At 32.5% G+C, this 19536-nt stretch overlaps 1 protein-coding gene across 6 annotated transcripts in view; it reads right to left on the minus strand.

The window, feature by feature from the left end:
- Window positions 1-393: 393 nt before the first annotated feature.
- Window positions 394-19536, minus strand: part of LOC148604039 (uncharacterized) — a 39984-nt gene continuing 20841 nt past the window's right edge. For 2 of the 6 annotated variants that reach the window (XM_088547459.1, XM_088547463.1), the window contains 13 exons: window positions 17037-17096; window positions 16609-16699; window positions 15472-15661; window positions 14987-15067; window positions 14514-14683; window positions 12748-13639; window positions 11303-11428; window positions 10852-10960; window positions 10405-10524; window positions 5997-6138; window positions 4874-4955; window positions 3690-3923; window positions 394-3109 (listed from right to left, as the gene is read on the minus strand). In XM_088547459.1, the coding sequence (XP_088403585.1) occupies window positions 2810-3109; window positions 3690-3923; window positions 4874-4955; window positions 5997-6138; window positions 10405-10524; window positions 10852-10960; window positions 11303-11428; window positions 12748-13639; window positions 14514-14683; window positions 14987-15067; window positions 15472-15661; window positions 16609-16699; window positions 17037-17096 (2597 nt within the window). In that variant the 3' untranslated portion in view covers window positions 394-2809. Of the gene's footprint in view, window positions 3110-3689; window positions 3924-4873; window positions 4956-5996; window positions 6139-6797; window positions 6822-7710; window positions 7762-10404; window positions 10525-10851; window positions 10961-11302; window positions 11429-12747; window positions 13640-14513; window positions 14684-14986; window positions 15068-15471; window positions 15662-16608; window positions 16700-17036; window positions 17097-19536 lie in introns of all 6 variants that reach the window. The other 4 variants (XM_088547460.1, XM_088547462.1, XM_088547461.1 and 1 more) reach the window with 4 other exon arrangements.

Consider the following 19536-nt stretch of genomic DNA (forward strand, 5'->3'; position numbering starts at 1 on the left):
AAATGGTTTATAACTCCAACCGAAATAAAACTTGTGTCAAAATATTAAAATATCAAGCGGTTGTGATAAGCAGTTGCAGATAAAGCTGTAAGGAGAAAGTTGTGGACTGACACAGGGACAAAGTCCTCCAAGATCAATTTATACCAAATTAGGGGAATAAAGACAAAGGAGACCTGACAGAGATCAGTGGAGAAAGGAGGAGATAAAAGAAAAGAAACGGATTGGACATAAGACTTTTTGTATATTTTTGTAGCACACTGGAATACTGAATTAGTTTAGTAAAATCCATACTACTAAAACTAGCTTAGTAAATTAAAGCTGGAAAGTCCAATTATAACATCTCCCCCAAATTCTAACTTATTGGGTGGTAGAGGGGTGATAAAACACAAAATATTATACTTTTGTATATTGTTTATTTTTTACATAGTTTTTTTTTCAGATATAGTAACAATGGCACAGAATGTTATTGTATGGACGGTGTCAACTGAACAGTATCCAAGCAAAACAATGTACATAAAATACTGAAATATACAAGATCAACACACATGTGTAAAAATAAATAAAATCTCACTGAATAAATATATTATATTAAGATATGTTGGTTTACTGAGGTTTAAGTGAAGTGTACATGTAAATATACCAGTGTAAATATAAGGCCATTTACATGTATAATTAGCGATTGAATTCCAAAATCAGTTGAATAAAAAAAAAGACTTTAAAATAACATACTAAGAACCATTTTATGTTGCACCATATTCTGCTATTCACTTTCCAATCATAAAATGTTCTGCTTTTTCATTTTTACAATGTTAATTACAAGTAATTATAAGAAAGTGTTTGTCTAGTTTTTATAAAATATTTACTAAAAATTGACCAAGAAACTGAGGAATTAATTATTCCATGCACTGAAGATAAATACAATAAAATCTCAACATACATATACAACACTAACTTCTTTAGAAATAAGTCTTTAACAGTTGTCTCCCTTTTAGCTCTAATACTTTTCTCTGTTATTTTTTATAAATCCAAGTGTGAAGAGTGTTGACATGATATGAAATAAACAAACTTTGACTTAAATGCTTAGAACTTAGACTTGCATGTGTCATACCTCACTGCTGTCTTAACATGGAATAGTACTGAAATGAAATACTTAGCTAAAAAAAATCACATTTAAGCAAAGGTAAGAATGGCCAAATAACTTCAACATAAATACAGCTATCCTCACTGTTTTTTCTTTAGTTTAACTTTTGTATTTCTTTTTTTATCTTTTCAGACAACAATTATATGACAGACAGTGTTTTCTATAGTCAATTAGAAGATTTTACACTTTTTGTTGCTTTATATTAAAATATCCATAAATGGAGATCAACATTAGTTATCATCATCTATAATTAAATGGAAACCCAGATCAATTACAATCATCTATCATTATATCTTATTCAAGTATGCTCCCTACAATACTGCTAATAGTTTCTGTATATACCTGTATAGTTACCGGTATATACTGAGAATTACCATTAATGCTTTTGTGGTTGAATGTGAAAAACTGCATCTAAAGATATCAACCTATTATAACTACAATGTCAGGAGGGTAAAATGCAAAACATCAAAGAAGAGTTTAAAAAGTTGTTATATGTAACAGTTAGAACTTCCAAGAGAAGAATCAATATATTTAACTGAACACCAAAAAATCTCCTACATCATTTATATGGTATTGTATCTTAATGAGCCAACCTTTAGCTAGCCAAGATGTACTTAATGGTGAAATTTATCATGAAATTACAACTATGACAAACCAAACGCATATAAAAAAAATAGGTAAAAACAGTGTCAGTTCTTGTAATGTTTCTGTGAACAAAATAAAGTACAAAATATTGAAAAATGACAAAATATCAAAACTCTGATAAAACACTAAATGTAAAAAATAATGAAGATTTGAACTGCCTCCAATGGGTGAAGATATTTTCTATAATGTGTAAATGAAATTGCTATAGTTTGGAATCACACATACAAAATAACTGCCATTTTACAAAATAAATAAAATTGATCACAATAGTTATCACAAGTCATCATCATCAACCATCACTAATGAACACAATATCTCTACAATGTCAGGTACAGTACAACCAAGGCAAACTTAATCTTCAACAAACATTCACAAAATCTCATGTATATCAATATGTTTGTATACAAAGTTTTGTCAGTTTTGACAAAAATCTTTTATAGTAATGTTTAACTTGCTCTAATAAAAGATACATTCACAAGTGTTTGCACAGGTCAAACTTTATCTGACACTGCTAACTCTTGGAGCATGGCAGACTCGCATATGACACAGGTAAATTTATGGCTCATTTCTAAGCAATACTTAAACAAAGACATCCCAGAGATTTAAGCTAGACTATAGTGATTCTGGATTCTCATCCTGTTTCAGGCTATAACAATACATCAGTTCTAAGATAATGCTTTTGTGTTGAGTATTCAATACAACCTGAGTAAGTGAAGTAAAAATAATAGAAAAGTGAAAAAAGGAAGGAAATAAAAGGTTACTATGGAAACCATCTGCTCTATAACTAACAGTATAGAAAAGCAACTTTTTACAAACTTTCTTTTCGTAAATTTATTTCACACGACCATAAAAATAACATCTTGACCAATAGCAAATAAATAAAGTTAAGACAGAATAACCATCTTAGGCTGGGTTACTTGTAAGTTCACCAGTCTGTGTGATGAGTAACTAGAAATGAGGTCCCCGGATCCAGAACAGTGTTCCATACTGGAGTATAATACAAGTCCAATCTCTTTGGTAGAATCAAGTGTTATCTCTCCCTCTATAGTCCAATTGAGGTTTCCCTTTCCCACTTTTTAAAGGTCTGAGTTCGCCAGGTTCTCGAGGTGAGTAGTAGTCTTGGTTATCATCAAGAACAGACCCAGGACGGGACAACCAGCCACCCCGTAACTCCATACCAGCCCCTGTTAGTCGGGTGTCTGACTCAGACTTGTTGTTATGGTGATGCCACATAGGATCCACAGCCTGCATGGTAGACTGGTGAGTGTTAAGGTGAATTAGGTGAACACCTGATGATTTCTGTAATGGTTGTAGTCTAGGGTTCTACAAATACAAAAAAAAAACATACTACCTTATACATTTTCATTAAAGGAAGAATTGTTTAAAATGTATCTTCACTGAGAAAAATAAAATTAAGATTACTTTTTTTTCAATCATTTAATTTACAATTCAGAAGTTCTTATTCAAAGTTAAAGTGATTAATAACTATTCTTAAGTTTTAGTTCTTTTTACCTTGCCTAAAGAAGTTAATGTTCTTTTTACCTTGTTTACATGAGTTGAAGTTCTTTTTTACCTTGTCTACAGGAGTTAATGTTCTTTTTACTTTGTCTACAGGAGTTTTAGTTCTTTTTACCTTGCCTAAAGGAGTTTATGTTCTTTTTACCTTGTCTACAGGAGTTTTACTTCTTTTACCTTGCCTAAAGAAGTTAATGTTCTTTTTACTTTGTTTACATGAGTTGAAGTTCTTTTTTACCTTGCCTACAGGAGTTAATGTTCTTTTTACTTTGTCTACAGGAGTTTTAGTTCTTTTTACCTTGCCTAAAGAAGTTAATGTTCTTTTCACCTTGTCTACAGGTGTTTTAGTTCTTTTTACCTTGCCTAAAGAAGTCAATATTCTTTTTACCTTGTCTACAGGAGTTTTTGTTCTTTTTCTCAATGAAATCTGCTTCCCATATTTACTTTCATACATATCTTTCGACATGTAATCTCTGTTCTGTAAAGGATCTCGCGCTGATATCTGTCCCTCTCCAGATTCTTCATCCATTAGCTCAAAATCTACACGACTAGTTGCCCTGGAAGGATTAAGCTGTAGTCGACTTGTGGGGGTCATTCTTCCCATGTTATCATTAGCTAATATCTGAACAATAAAAAAAAAATTACATGCCTCGTTTCAGAAAAGACCACATAAGGAAGTGAGTGAGTGCAATACCAGTGTTCATGGCCAAAAAATATTAATGATCACTGGACAGTCCTTCTACCTTACTCACAAAACTTTTTCATGACATCAAAGAAATAATGACAAAATATTAGCACCAAAACCACTCAAAATAAACTATAAAAACTGAGAGCAATGCTGACTATATTGAAACCCCCATTCCCCCATTCATTAACATGCACCTTTTAACCTCATAGATTTGGATCAAAATAGGAGGTGCACAATGGGAATATGTAATAGTCTCATTCTATTCCATTCAATGGTGTAGGAGGAGTAAAGGATAAGAGACGGATCTCCACCACGTCCCCATATTCACAAATGACACTCTCAATGTTTTGATATTTGAAACCCCAAAAACAATTCGGATCAAAATAATGATTCTGTGAAAGTTTCATTCAATTCTATTTAGTGATGAAGGAGGAGTAAAGGATAAGAGATGTGTCCCCCATGTCCCCATATTCACAAATGACAAAGTCCATGTTTTGATATGTGAAACCCCCTCATTGATTCAGGTCTAAATCTAAAATAGAAGGTGCACAATGGAAACCTGCAATAAAGATTTTCTGAAAGTATCATTCAATTCCTATTAGTAGTCTCGAAGAAGTAACAGATAGAAAAATAGACGGACAGACACCCCTATCACTATATACCCTCACTGTGCAAGTGGGGGTATAATTATGCATTTAAAATTCATAAAATATAAAGAAATGTGACATGACAAGAAACAATTTATACCTAAAAACCGGAAATACAAGAGAAAAAACCAATTACTATGTCATTATCTTAGCTTCTAATTAAAAAAAAATAAAACAATGTAATTACAAGAGTCATAGAGGTTTAAAAAAAAAAGAATGAAACAGCATGATTCTCACTTGCAAAAATTTCTTTTTCTTCTTCTTTTTGGCAAGCTGTTGCATGGTTGATGAATTCCACTCTGAATTATCAGCATGCCTCCTGTACAAAATATAAACTTAACAACAGCAAAGTCATATAAACAGCCAAGAGTATGAGAATCTTATGATTATTATATAAGGCACTTTTGGCTGTGTATTTCTGATCCTGCAGGCCTCTCTCAAGAAATTATACAAACATGCAAGTAAACAAAAAAATCAAAAATTTAAAACAAATCAGTTTGTGAACTTAAACCATTGATGTCTCCTGAACAAAAGAAGGTAAAGGAGTAGGAGTCATTATCAGCTATTAAAAATACATGACCTGAATAAACTAAAAGGGTTCTAACTTTTCTTGTGAAAGTCTTAACGAGAACTGTCCTGTCCATATGTACATTATAGCCAGTGTAGGTGTGACTTACCGAGAACTGTCCTGTCCATATGTTTTATTATTATAGACAGGTGTAGGTGTGACTTACCAAAAACTGTCCTGTCCATATGTCTAATTATCATGGTCAGGTGTAGGTGTGACTTACCAAGACCTGTCCTGCCCATATGTCTAATTATCATGGTCAGGTGTAGGTGTGACTTACCAAGATCTGTCCTGCCCATATGTTTTATTATTATAGCCAGGTGTAGGTGTGACTTACCAAGACCTGTCCTGTCAATATGTCTTACTACTATAGCCTGGTGTAGGTGTGACTTACCAAGAACTGTCCTGTCCATATGTCTTACTATTATATCCAGGTGTAGGTGTAACTTACCAAGAACTGTCCTATCCATATGTCTTACTACTATAGCCAGGTGTAGGTGTAACTTACCAAGAACTGTCCTATCCATATGTCTTACTATTATAGCCAGGTGTAGGTGTGACTTACCAAGAACTGTCCTATCCATATGTCTTACTACTATAGCCAGGTGTAGGTGTGACTTACCAAGACCTGTTCTGTCCATATGTCTTACTATTATAGCCTGGTGTAGGTGTAACTTACCAAAAACTGTCTTGTCCATATGTTTTATTATTATGGCCAGATGTGGTGTGACTTACCAAAAACTGTCCTGTCCATATGTTTTATTTTTATAGCCAGGTGTAGGTGTGACTTACCAAGAACTGTCCTGTCCATATGTTTTATTATTATAGCCAGGTGTAGGTGTGATAGCTTCAGAATTCAAGTTTGTGTACTTGGTGTGAGAACGAACTTGCACTGCAGGTGTACCCATTGTTTGTTCTCGGTGGAAACCAATATCTGAAATGTGAATAAATCTTGTTATTGAAGTTTTTCATACTTACCATAATGTCTGTAGGATATCTTAACAAATAGTGCAACAAATGAAAATAATTACATGCTTTGAACAAAAGTAAGTGGAACATGCCAAAAAAAATATTTTCAATAAATGCTCACAATGGAAAAAAATTATTCAAGCAATATCAAATCAATAGATGTATCATGTGTAGATAATAATATACAGGTACATAAAAATATCATTAGTTAATTCACTGGTTATATCATAGTCAGTTAACATGCCAAGATGGCATAGAACCTCTAATATAGAGAAAAAAATTCTCTATTCTGCACTACAGGGATTTTTGTGCAAAGTGCAAACAGACTGAGCAGTGGAGGCATTGGCACTTCAAGACCTACTAAAGCAAGGTTCAGGGGAAAGGGTGTAATTGAAATAATCATTTCTAAAAAGCATATCAAACTTTGATCCAATTTCAACAACAAAAATTACTTGACTTCATTTCTTTTTGATAGTGTAACTTGAAATCTAAGATTAAACAAAAGCATGCTGAATTTAAATATTTCTGTGTAAATATACGAAGTATAGAGTGGTGCTTGATACACGAGAGAAACGTCAAAAAGATGGATCTAAATATGTAATTGTTTTCTCTGTAGATATTTACCCACAATACTAAGTGTTACGGTACCTGCAAATGATCAACCTTGATCACTTATTTTACTTTATACAAATCACTGGATTCATTACTACTACCATTTATAGTTAAAAAGATGAAAGAAATCTCCTTTAAATTAACAAATCATACAAAAATTTCCTGATTTCATGCCACCTTCCAGGCTACAGATAATAGAAAAATCTCAACTTTATCTGAAATTCCTATAGGAAAGAATAATATTCATAACTATACACTAAAATTCCTACACCAAATAAGAAAAATATTTCTAGTCTTGAAGCTAACAAGCAGTTTATCAGGCAGCTTTTCTTTGTTTCCATAACAACCACACAAATGGAGGAAAGAAAATGATGTGCATTAACACTAAAATGACTTCAGTTTATAACAAGACTGCTTGGCTTACATACTTAGTATAATATTTGGTATAGAAATTGCTCACAACTTGAAAATCACAAGGCACTCAGTGTAATATCTGGTCGGAAATTATTCACAAGTAAGAAGGAAAAAATATACAAAAACAAAATTCCTAAGAGACTTATTAAATATAAATGTGTCCAGGCAGAGGTAACTGAAAGTTTTAATTAGCTCTGAAAAAATGAATGGTTTCTTTAATAAGAAATCAACAAAACTGAAGGAAAAAGCTTGCTTATTGTATAATTTTTTTTTAACTAAAAGAACATAACAAATAATGCATGAAATCATATCTATAGCTGAGATCAAATCAACCAAGCAGTCTTTACAGCAACTTTAAAATACCATAAAACTGAACAATATCTTTCAAAATTATTTTTTTACAGATATTGCATCGTTAAGAAAATTGACATACAAAAATCTTTCAACAGAATAAATTTGAGAAGTGAAGTCATTTTTATAGTGACAAAAACATTTCCTGTTCACACTGTACCTGGTGACGGAGATCTGGGTGAAGTGTAATCCCGCATAGTCACGCTACCATCTAAACAAAAACAGTGAAATATAGGAACCCTGAACCATTAACTTTTATAGACATGCTACAATCTTAATAAAGGTGGTGTTCAATGAGTCTATGTCTTGCAAAAATCTATTTTTAGTAACTGTAACCTTAATGTTTGATCACTGCTCTCAAAATTTAGTATTGCCTCCATGTAGTTTTACTAATTTTACAAAATACCAGGCATGAACAAATTTGACAGATAAAAAATCATTAAAAGGAATTTATTCTTGGGTGTTAACAAGTACATAATAATAGAAAGGTACTGGATACATTTAGCATTATAATATTCCTTTATAACTCTTGTGACCTGAGGATAAAATTTTAAAAAAGAGTCTCCCAGGAGCCTGAATCACTCACCTGGTAATTTTTCACCTTTCTAGGGCAATAACTCTTACAAGGAGTCATTTGACAACTTTTATCCCTAAAGACTTTTTCAGGCCTTGCAATAAGGATAATTTCAGCAATTGAAAGAATTCAGTTAAACTTAATGATTTAGGAGATATATGTTCTAGTTTAGTTTTAGTAACGGTGGCCATGTTTTTCGACAAATCAAAAATCCCCACATCAGTTCTATGCAGGATACCCTAAGGAACATTCATACCAAGTTTGGTTTCAATTGGTCAAGCAGTTTCAGAAGAGAAGAGTTTTGTATAATTGTTAACGACAATGACGATGGACAACGACGGCGGACAACGATGACGACAGACGCCAAGTGGTGGCAATAGCTCACATGGCCTTTGGCAAGGTGAGCTAAAAAGGAAAACAAAAATTAATCCCTGAACAGAAATTTCAATTAATTCCATTTAGAAACATCACCAGTATTTTTAAGTCCAGATTATTCTATAACAGTTAAAAAATATTCTATTGAGCAGTTATTAAAAATTGTATCCAGAAACAAAAACATTTTAAACATAAAGTTGTACATATTGTTATTCTAGATATACAACCGAACTTACTTTTCCCCACAAAAAATAGGAAGTAAATTGCAGACAGCAACCAAAATTATTTAAAGCATATGTCTCACCTATATTAAGTCATATACCAAATTTAAGATTAATCAATCCATTGGATGAACAATTCACGCAGTTGAAATGACAGATGGAAAAGGTCATTCAAATATCAAACCCCTCATTCAGTTGGGGTATAATACAAACAAACCATCCAACCAGAACATGGAAACAGTGAAGTTCAGTAGTGGAGATATGATACAAACAAACCATCCAGCCAGAACATGGAAATAGTGAAATTAAATCAAAGGAACCACAAAGTATTGATAAACAATGAACCCAATAACAGCAATACCCTTAAAACTAACATTCAAATTACTTTTATTAAATAAAATGTCTCCCTAGAAAACCAACATCTTATAATGTGAAGTCTCCTTATAATGTGTCTCCCAAGACAACAATCATCTTATAATGGGGTGCCCCCAAAGACAACAACCATCTCATAATGTGGAATCTCCCCTGACAACAACCATCTCATAATGTGGAATCTCCCCTGACAACAACCACCTTAAAGATTGGTGTCTCCCTAGACAACAGCTGTTTATATAATATAGTGTCTCTCAAGACAACAACCATCTTAAAATATGGTGTCTCCGTAAAAAAGACAACCATCTTATAATGTGGAGTCTCCCTAGACAACAACCATCTTATAATGTGGAGTCTCCCTAGACAACAACCATCTTATAATGTGGAGTCTCCCTAGACAAAAACCATCTAATCATATGGAGTCTCTCATGTCAACAACCAACTTTTAATGTGGTGCTTTCCTAGACAACAGCCATCTAATAATGTGGTGTTTTCTAAGACATCAACAATCTTAAAATGTAGTGTCTCCCTCAACAATGACCATTTTATGATGCTGTGTCTCTGTAGACATTAACCATCTCATAATGTTGTGACTCCCTAGACAATAACCACCCTATAATGTGTTATATATCTAGACAACCATCTAATAATGTGGTGTCTCCCTAGAAAACAACCATCTTATAATGTGGGGACTCCCTAGACAATAACCACCCTATAATGTGTTATATACCTAGACAACCATCTAATAATGTGGTGTCTCCCTAGAAAACAACCATCTTATAATGAGGTGTTTCCCTTTGTGTACAGAAAATGTCCCCTCAGGTCAACTTGAAATATAAGTGTTGACTGTGCTCTCTATTTACTTTAAACCCCATAGGCATGTTTTAAAGAAAAGTATTTTGCTTCCAACATTTAAAAAATGAATATAAAAAAGGGATTTTAAATAAAATTTGATATTCTAAAGAAAAAGAACTATGTAGTAGGGAAAAAATTGCTGAATAGTCAATTAACCTTGGCACTCTGCAAATATAGATTCAAACTGACTCCCAAAAAATGTGTTATAAAAGTGACATACAGAAAAATTACCTTAGCTAAAATGTAATTCACAAAACTGTTGTCTAACTTGCAAATTTCCAATATTTCAAAGCATTTTTGTGAGTTCACACAATAGCAAACAGTTAAAGGCCACCAAAATGTATAAGCTTCAATTTGTGTAGCCAAGTCACACAGTAAACCAATAAACTATGCCCTAACACACTACCAGTCAATAAGCCATGCCAACACTGATGTTAAGCCACATATTTAACTCAACCTAATGTTTTAGATCTGGTAAAAGCAGCAGGCAGAGCCTGTCTGGTACCATTCTGTATACCTCGCACTGTCTGGGCATTTTTCATGATTAGCATTTCACGAGCCTGTTGTAAGTTGTCATCTGCAGGACAACAATGAAATACTGACAGAAAACTTATAATACTTATTTGGCCTGGATTTAACATTCATTAACTGATAGAAAAGTTCAAAGTTAACAAGAGAAGGATTGTTTTCAAAGAAGATGCAAGATGCTTTAAAAATTAATATCTAATATTGTTAAGTCTATTATATATGAATTGGTAACAGAATTATTATAATGAGGTCAATGAAACATGGTTTACAAGGTTGAGGTTCTAGAAATATAAACTAGAAAAAGTCAATAAGCCAGCTAGGTATGGTCACAAGATAAACATATAGTCAGAGGTCAGAGGTCAGGAGTGTATCTTACCATAGTATTGGTTCCTGCCACGTTTGTTAACCTGTAGACCATTGCCATAATTAATAAAACTACTCTCTCTGTACTTGGATTGTGGCAGTGGTGAATCCTGATTCTGTAACTAATGAAATACAAACAGTAATTATAGAAATATTGGCAATGTCATCTGCACTTAGTATTCATTTCACTTCCAAGGAACAAACGATCTATAAATGACTGATTTTAATTTTGACTATGGTTATTTTCAATAGCATGATGCAAAATCAGCTTTCACTAATTCTACATCCAATTTGTCTGATGTATCATTTGTAATAAACAACTTTAAAAGGGACCAATAATGAAGCACGACTCTACAGTTAAACTGCAACAGCTGCATTTTGGAAACATCCTATATTAGCAAGCACAAAATACTTCATAATACATAGCAACTAATTCAAATATGATGATTCACTAATCTAAGAACCTTAGCATCAGATAGTCTATCTGTGATTGTCTGTATAAATGATCCCTGATGAGGTTTCTCCTTCTTACGACCAAGAGTACTAGATTTTATCCTCTGTAATTCCTCTTGCATAGCTTTATCTAAAAACTACAATGAAAAACACATTAAAGTGCAACAAAGAAAAATTAATGTATAACTAAAAGCCCTGTTTGTCACAGAAGCACCCGCATCATTTGTTAGAAGTGATTTTTTTTAGTAAATCTAATTTGCAAGACACTAATGATGCCCCAGCTCACCAGACTTGCCAAATTAAGAACAAGTTTGTTTTTGTATGAAGACATGGTCTGCAGATTCAGAAAGGTTATGTACTGTTGGTTGGTGCAGTAAATATTTGGTATGTTAGGCTAAGCACTGAAAAATACTTGCAATGAGAAAAAGAGGACTGATGGACAGACTGACGGACATGTGAAAAATGTTGATACCCCCAATAACAAATCCCTAACTTTGTTGCTTGGGGTATATTTCTGGCCAAAATTAAAAAGTCCAACTATGACCCAGTTCCATAATATTCCACAAAAATTAAGATCCTATTTCCTGCACACCATCATTATGTGTAGAAACATCCTGCAAAAAATATTAGTTCAAAAACTGTACAAGGAGATAGCCGGACAAACCATAATCAATATATTTCTGAGTAAAATGACTTAAGTCTAACTATCACCAATTTCCATAATATTTCATGAAAATCAAAATCCTTTGGCCCTGCACACCTTCATCATGTGTAGAAATATCCTGTAAAATATTTTAGATGTAGTTCAAAAACTGTACAGTACAAGCCGGACAAACCATGATCATGTGTAATTAGGATGGACGGACAGAAATATGGACAGCACGACAGACGGAGGGATGGATGGACAAACGGCCCGACAAACAGACGGACAGGGGTAAATTAATATGCACCCGACTATTTGTTGTGGGGATATAAAAATATCTGTCAGTCTAGTCATCCTGTCTAAATAACTTGGACTGGACTTGAGGGTCAATTCAAAACTTCAGTACAAATTTTCTTTTAATGATATCCTAAAGGCATAGTGCCCATTAGTGACAAACAGAATAGTTTTTGGTCTTGCAAAACTTTCAAGTGTTTTGTCAAAATAACTGACAACTAACCAATATCAGCAAATTTCAGGTGTTTTTGTTAGTGTTATGATCCCCCTCCCCTTGTTTCCTCACCTATGGTCAAGTGAGTGATTATGAAAATGAAACCTCAACATATAAATTTGTATAAGTAATCATTACAGAGTGATTTCACAGTGAAAAAAAAGTCATAATTAATGGCATTGATGTATAGAATATTGCAGTGTGACTGCTGAATGAACATAATTGTCATTCTTGACATCTATTACATAATATTGTAATGTGATTTATGAAATTTACAGTTACAATGACAAATTATATTAACTGACCTTTTTTCTCTCCTGTTGTGGACTGCCATGTTTCTGTGGATGTGCATCTCCATTATCATTAGGAGGAGCCTGTACATTGACAGTATATGTAGATTTATTTGTCGATACATAAGAGTTTATAGGACACTTATTTTCCCGTGGAGTGTGTGGAGGCTGATGTGAGTGATCTATTGGGTGTTTATAAATCCTAAAATCTATTTCTGGTGAAGTCTTTTTCTTGAGGTATTTAGACTCGGTAGTATTACTACCAACAGAGATATCTAGTTCCTCTGTGGTTGGTGTACTACTATCTTTACTAGATGGTGATTCTTCCATTGTCTCATCTTCACTCACATCAGTCCGTGATTCTAAGGACACATTATTGAAATATTTAAATTCTGTCCGACCTTTATTGTCTGTCTGGTACATTTTCTCAGTTTCATATTTGTCCAATGTAGCTTTTGAATCTTTTGACTCTATGGTGAACTTTTTCTTATCTTTAGGAGTTCTAGGAATTATTGCTTTCTTCTCCTGACCTGGAGAAGACGCCCCATTCTCAACAACAATAGACTTCTCTATGCAAAACACTTTCTCCTGTTCCACCTCACCATTAGGTATATTCTCAGAATGACTAGCAAACTTTATCCCTTTCTGCTTTCCTGAACCTTTGCGTTTTTCTGTATTTTCCATGGATTCAGTGTCAATTTTCACTTTAACTTCACCATTTTGCTTATCAGCATTACTTTTAGACACATTTTTAGCCTGTTTAATGTATTTGCTATGAGCTGGAGTATTTGAGTACGAGTCCTCCTCTGTATCCATATTTTCTTCTTGTCTTTTATTTTTATCATCATTTATTTTAGACTTTGGTCCAGTTCCTGGTCTTGTCATGTTTAAATTCTTTAAATTTTCACTATAAAATACAAATTCCATTATTTATACTGTATCATATCAATATATATAGCTTCTTCAATAAAATTGTATATTGTTTTAAAAATCAGCATAATACAATTTCATTTCTAAGATATACAGAGTTATTTCCCCTACCACAGAGATCACACTGTTCTGAATACTGCTCACAACAATAAGATATCATACAGAGTTATTTCCCCTATCACAGAGCTGTCTCTATTATCACATTGGTCTGTACTGACATGTTCAACATCAATTCATTACTACTGACTATTACAAGGTTTAACAGTGACTTGTCATAAGATTGTAAACTGAATGTGGTATTTTCGACATTGGTCAAACCAAATGATATTGTGAACACACCAAGTAGCCTTCATCATCCTGATTCTACCCTATATGAGTATATAGCTTGAGTTTGATCCATTTAACTTTATTTTATGAAAGGACCAGTAATATTGAATGTTTTGGTACTGGAATCACTACTATCACTAACACGAAGAGAGGCCTTTCGGTCTCAAATCCAGACCCACAGATGATAACAAAAGATTAAAAGGACTAAAAATAATCTACCTGCTTTCTTTGTCATAATGATTATAAAATTGTGAACTGAATGTTCTATCTTTGTCATAAAGATTATAAGATTGTTAACTGAATGTGCTATCTTTGATATAATGATTAATGTGCTACCTTTTATATCAATTAAAACCAAATAATATTCATGGAGCATCATAGAATTATATCTTGTAGAATTAATAAAACAACTGTCTATTTTCTAATTTTCAAATTTACATTATTAATTATGTCATCATTACATCATACATATCCAGTACCTTATTCTATGACCCCTGACCTTAATCCTGACTCCTAACTACTACCTATTGACTTGATCTGTAAACTCGCTCTTTCTTTTTTTAGCACTGTTATTATTTAGACGTTTGACAACTATAGGTTGATTTCTGTTGAGTAATTGTTGTGTTCTGAAGGCAGGATGTTGGAGGCAGTCATCAATACAGAATCTATCACCTGGGTCTAACCGTAGTGTATTCTGCAAATAGATAATACAAGTTAACCTTTAGTGTGAAACATGTTGATAAACAAGGTAGAATTTTACTTCTAAGTCTAGATTAAAAATAAAAAAAACAATGCATTATTGAAACTGATGTTTCTTGTGAACAATTTTCATCAGATTCTTATACAAACATATTTAGGCAAAGAATTTTGAACTTAACTGTTCATGTTAAAACATTCTAAACTGTGTTATCCTTAACAACAGACGCCATGATTAGATGCCTTATTTTGTGGTACTAAAAATACAAAATACTAAAATCAAACATCTATCAAAACAAACCTCCATAAAGTCAATTAAAACACCACTGAGTATTCCTTGGTATCTTTTCTGTACAGTCTGAGGTCTTACAACAGATGGAAACTGGAAGAAAACCAAACTTATCTATAACACAATTCTAGGAACAAAGAATTTCATATTATACATGTATATGTACTGAATCAAAGATTTTGTCCAACTTCAAAATCTCTTCTTATATATGTCATGTAGGTATATTTTTGTTAGGAAACTTTGAGATTTCTATTAAACAGAGTTCTTCTTTTATTAATTTTCTATAATAGTATTTTTCTCTATTTTTCATATTTTACACAATGCATTAATATGGTCAATAATAATAAGATTCTCTGGTACAATGTGTCTATTGTGATAACCACTTCTTATTGATCAGTAATAGTAATTCAAACTAAAAATTCAAATATGGCATATCTACTCAATATAGTTACATCAAAAGTACATGAAACAAAACCAAAAATAATAATAAAATGTACCTTAAGACCAGAAAACCTTGGGTTTGTAAAGAACATTTTCATCTGGTCAGGGGGCAATTGTCCCAGCACTTTCTGTATAACATAGAGTTGATCTATCTCGCTCTCCCCAGGAAACAATGGCTGACCATCACTTAACTCACCAAGGATACAGCCAATTGACCAGATATCTACAGGTTTACCATAAGCAGCACTGTAAAACATAAACAATCATTTTACTCTAGCAATGAAACATGGACCAGCAAACAATCTACCAGTCAACCAAATATCTTCAGGTTTTGGACCCACCAACAATCTACCAGTGGACTAAATATCTTTATAACAACCTGACAGTGGACCAAATATCTTCATGTTTGAAGTCAGTCACATAATTTTATACAATGAAAAATGTAGTGTAGAAAATACTACTAGTGATTCAATGAATGGTAAAACTTTGCATTTTCACAAAATTTGCAATTATGAAAAAAAAAATCTACTATTGATTTTCTGCCAAAATACAACTATAATGTCATAAACAATAAAGACAGGTAGTATTAGATAAATTATGAGTCTTTTCAAATCTTCAAAATGTAACTCAAAAAACAAAAATATAAAACTGCAATGTTATATAAAGAAAATTAAAATCTGAATATGTCTCAAGAGGTCTGTATCTTAAGTTTACATCAAATTTCTAAGACAAAATGTGTAAATTATGCTTAATCAGAGGAATACACTTGATCACATTACATTTTTCCTTGCAGCAGATTTTGCCACATGCCTTGACAACTCAAATATCATAATCATTTAAAGCTTTTGCATCATAACAACTTTTGACAAAATATTTAGTTTCTTGAACCATGCAGCAAACAACCACACATAAACCTCCTAATTTCATGAGAAATTATTGAAAGGTATAAATATAAACAATACTTTGTGACATCATTTTGGCATGTTAATATTGTAACAGCTTGTACATCTGTCTTGCCTGGTTAAAATTATCTTTTTACACAAAAAATATGCCAATAAGTATTTTTAGTGAGTAAGCTTAAATGTTCATTATATAACAGAGCCAATAACTCATAAACATGTATATCCTCCTTCTATTAGAAAACTTAAAGCAATTAACCATTTGGACATTGAGAAAACACACAATGTACCCACCCAAGTAAGAGTTCAGGAGACCTGTACCACCGAGTGGCAACATAGTCTGTATATACACCAACAAGTCCAGCATTAATACTTCTAGCAAAACCTGAAAATAACAGGCTAATTAATGTTTATTAGTATTGAATTGAATTAAATATTTCACAACAAAAGTCAGAGAAACGGTATTCAGTAATATAGTTATGAACATTTTTTTGTAGAGGCAAACATTTTAAAAGCTTTCAAGTCCAACTGTGCATGTGACATATATTTATACATGTATCACCCTTGAGATCAGCATTAGTGAATAATTGCCATAAATTTCTACACCACATTCCAATAATGGAACATACCACATTCCTTAAGCTATTCATTAAAAAAATATATACATCTAATTTTTTATTGATCATATCCATTTTCTGTCAATTAATCATACAACGACTTACCAAAATCACAAAGTTTAAGAGTGTCATTTTTACTGATTAGGAGATTCTCTGGTTTTATATCTGAAAGAAAACACATCAGTAAATAATAGTGTACCATAAGATATAAAAACAGGGCTACTTCAACTAAATAAGTCATAGCAACCTGATCTCCACATTTACTGCCAGTAATTTTCGAAAGCGCCAATATTCTTGACTTACTTAATGAATAGGAGTATTAAATTTACGCAGTGTTATATTTTCCCGTCTACAGATTTCTACAGGAGATTAAGTAAGTTTTTATTTTCACGATTCCTCCAATCTCGTGAATAAAGCAAAAATAAAAACTGAGCTAAAATTTCCCACTATATAGTATACAAAACAAAATGATTCAACCTTTCTTTAATTGTGGTTTTCTATGTATTTGTATTAATGATTCAACCTTTCTTTAATTGTGGTTTTCTATGTATTTGTATTAATGATTCAACCTTTCTTTAATTGTGGTTTTCTATGTATTTGTATTAATGATTTATAGATACAGTGAAACTCATCTAAACCAAACCCCAAATAAACCTATCAATACCAGATACTTCTGAAAGGTCTTTTCAGCTTAAATATATTTTGAACTTGTTCTACCCAAACATCTGTCTAAACTAGAGAAATTCTATTGGGGAGAATGGTTTTAATGTATTATGTCATAACTGCTATTTCAACCATCAATTTATCCATTTTATACATGTCTTTTTTTTTTAATTCAATCTTCAGTTCAACATAATGATTCTTTTGGTAAGAAATCACTCCCTGAGAACTGTAGGTTGAACTAAGTGGAATCAATGATCTCCAGTTTCAGGGTTGACTGATTATCATGTAGAAGTTGACCAACTACGGCATAAATCACAATAAACACATAGATCAATATAACTAACAATAAAACATCAATAAAAGAGAGCTCTAATGTCATTATTCAAATCCCATTGTAAAGTTAATTATCAACTCATCTAAATAATTAATCTTCTAACACTCACCAGATCATCTTATCTGTTAGAACAATAGATCAGGGATGCAAGAAGGAAGAAATCATAAGTTCTATACCAGTACAACAGATTAAAAAGGTATCTAAACTTTCAACACTCACCAGATCATCTAGCTTATCTAATAGAACAATAGATCAGGGACTAAAGATAAAAAAAATACTATCTCCAGTAGCTCTCAGAAGGATTAAAGAGAGACTTTATAAAAATGAAGCAATAGATCAGATGAGTCAAACAAAAGACAATTGTCAGTCCTTATTGTACTAAACAAAAGTCAGTATATATTTTACCATATCAAGAATAAAACAGTCAGTTTTTATGTACCAAACAAGCCAAAAGTCCTTATTGTTCAAAACAACAGTAACCCCTTCTTGTACTAAACAACAGTCAGTTTAAATTTTACCATATAAAGAATAAATCACTGTCCCTATTGTACCATATCAAGAATAAATCACTCAGTCCCTATTGTACAATGTAAAGAAAAAAACAGTCAGTCCTTATTGTACCGTGTAAAGAAAAAAAAGTCAGTCCTTACTGTACAAACAAAACAGTAAGTCCTTATTGCACCAAACAACAGTCAAAAGACCTTATTGTTCCAAACAACAGTCATAAGTCTTTATTGTACCATGTAAAGAGAAAAACGCAAGTCCTCACTGTACCAAGCAACAATACAGTCAGTCCTCATTATACCAAGCAACAAAACAGTCAGTCTTTATTGTACCAAACAACAGTCATGAGTCCTTATTGTACCAAACAACAGTCATGAGTCCTTAGTAAACCAAACAACAGTAAGTCCTTATTATACCAATCAACAGTCAGTTCTTATTATACTAATCAATAGTCAGTCATTATTATACTAATCAACTGTCGGTCCTTATTATACTAATCAACAGTCAGTTCTTATTATACTAATCAACAGTCAGTTCTTATACTTACCGACAGTCAGTCCTCATTTTACTAGACAACAGTCAGCATTTAGTTTACAAGATAACAGTCAGTTCTTATTTTACCAAACAACAGTCAGTTCTTATTTTATCAGACAACAGCCTGAGTCCTTGTTTTACCTGACAACAGTCAGTTCTTATTTTACCAGACAACAACCAGTCCTTATTCTACCAGACAAGTCAGTTTTTATTTAACCAGACAACAGTCAGTTCTTATTTCACCAGACAACAGTCAGTTCTTACTTTACCAGACAACAGTCAATTCTTATTTCACCAGACAACAGTCAGTTCTTATTTTACCATGTGAAGAGACAACAGTAAGTCCTTATTGAGTCTAGTTAGACCTGAGAATTATAGCAATGACCAAATAACTGTTGACAAGTAAATAACTGAGGATACACACTGACAGTGATAGAACTGACCATTGTGCAAACTAATCTTTAATCTCCAATACTAAGCCTCAGGACTGATATTGATTACTATAAATCACAGAAGACTGTTGAAAAACTAAAGCTTTTTTCTAAAGAAAATTTTAATTAGAGAAGAGAA

Source organism: Perna viridis, chromosome 10, assembly GCF_037379345.1.
Source record: "Perna viridis isolate PV_CMFRI_1.1 ecotype Kerala chromosome 10, ASM3737934v1, whole genome shotgun sequence".
Lineage (NCBI taxonomy): Eukaryota > Metazoa > Mollusca > Bivalvia > Mytilida > Mytilidae > Perna > Perna viridis.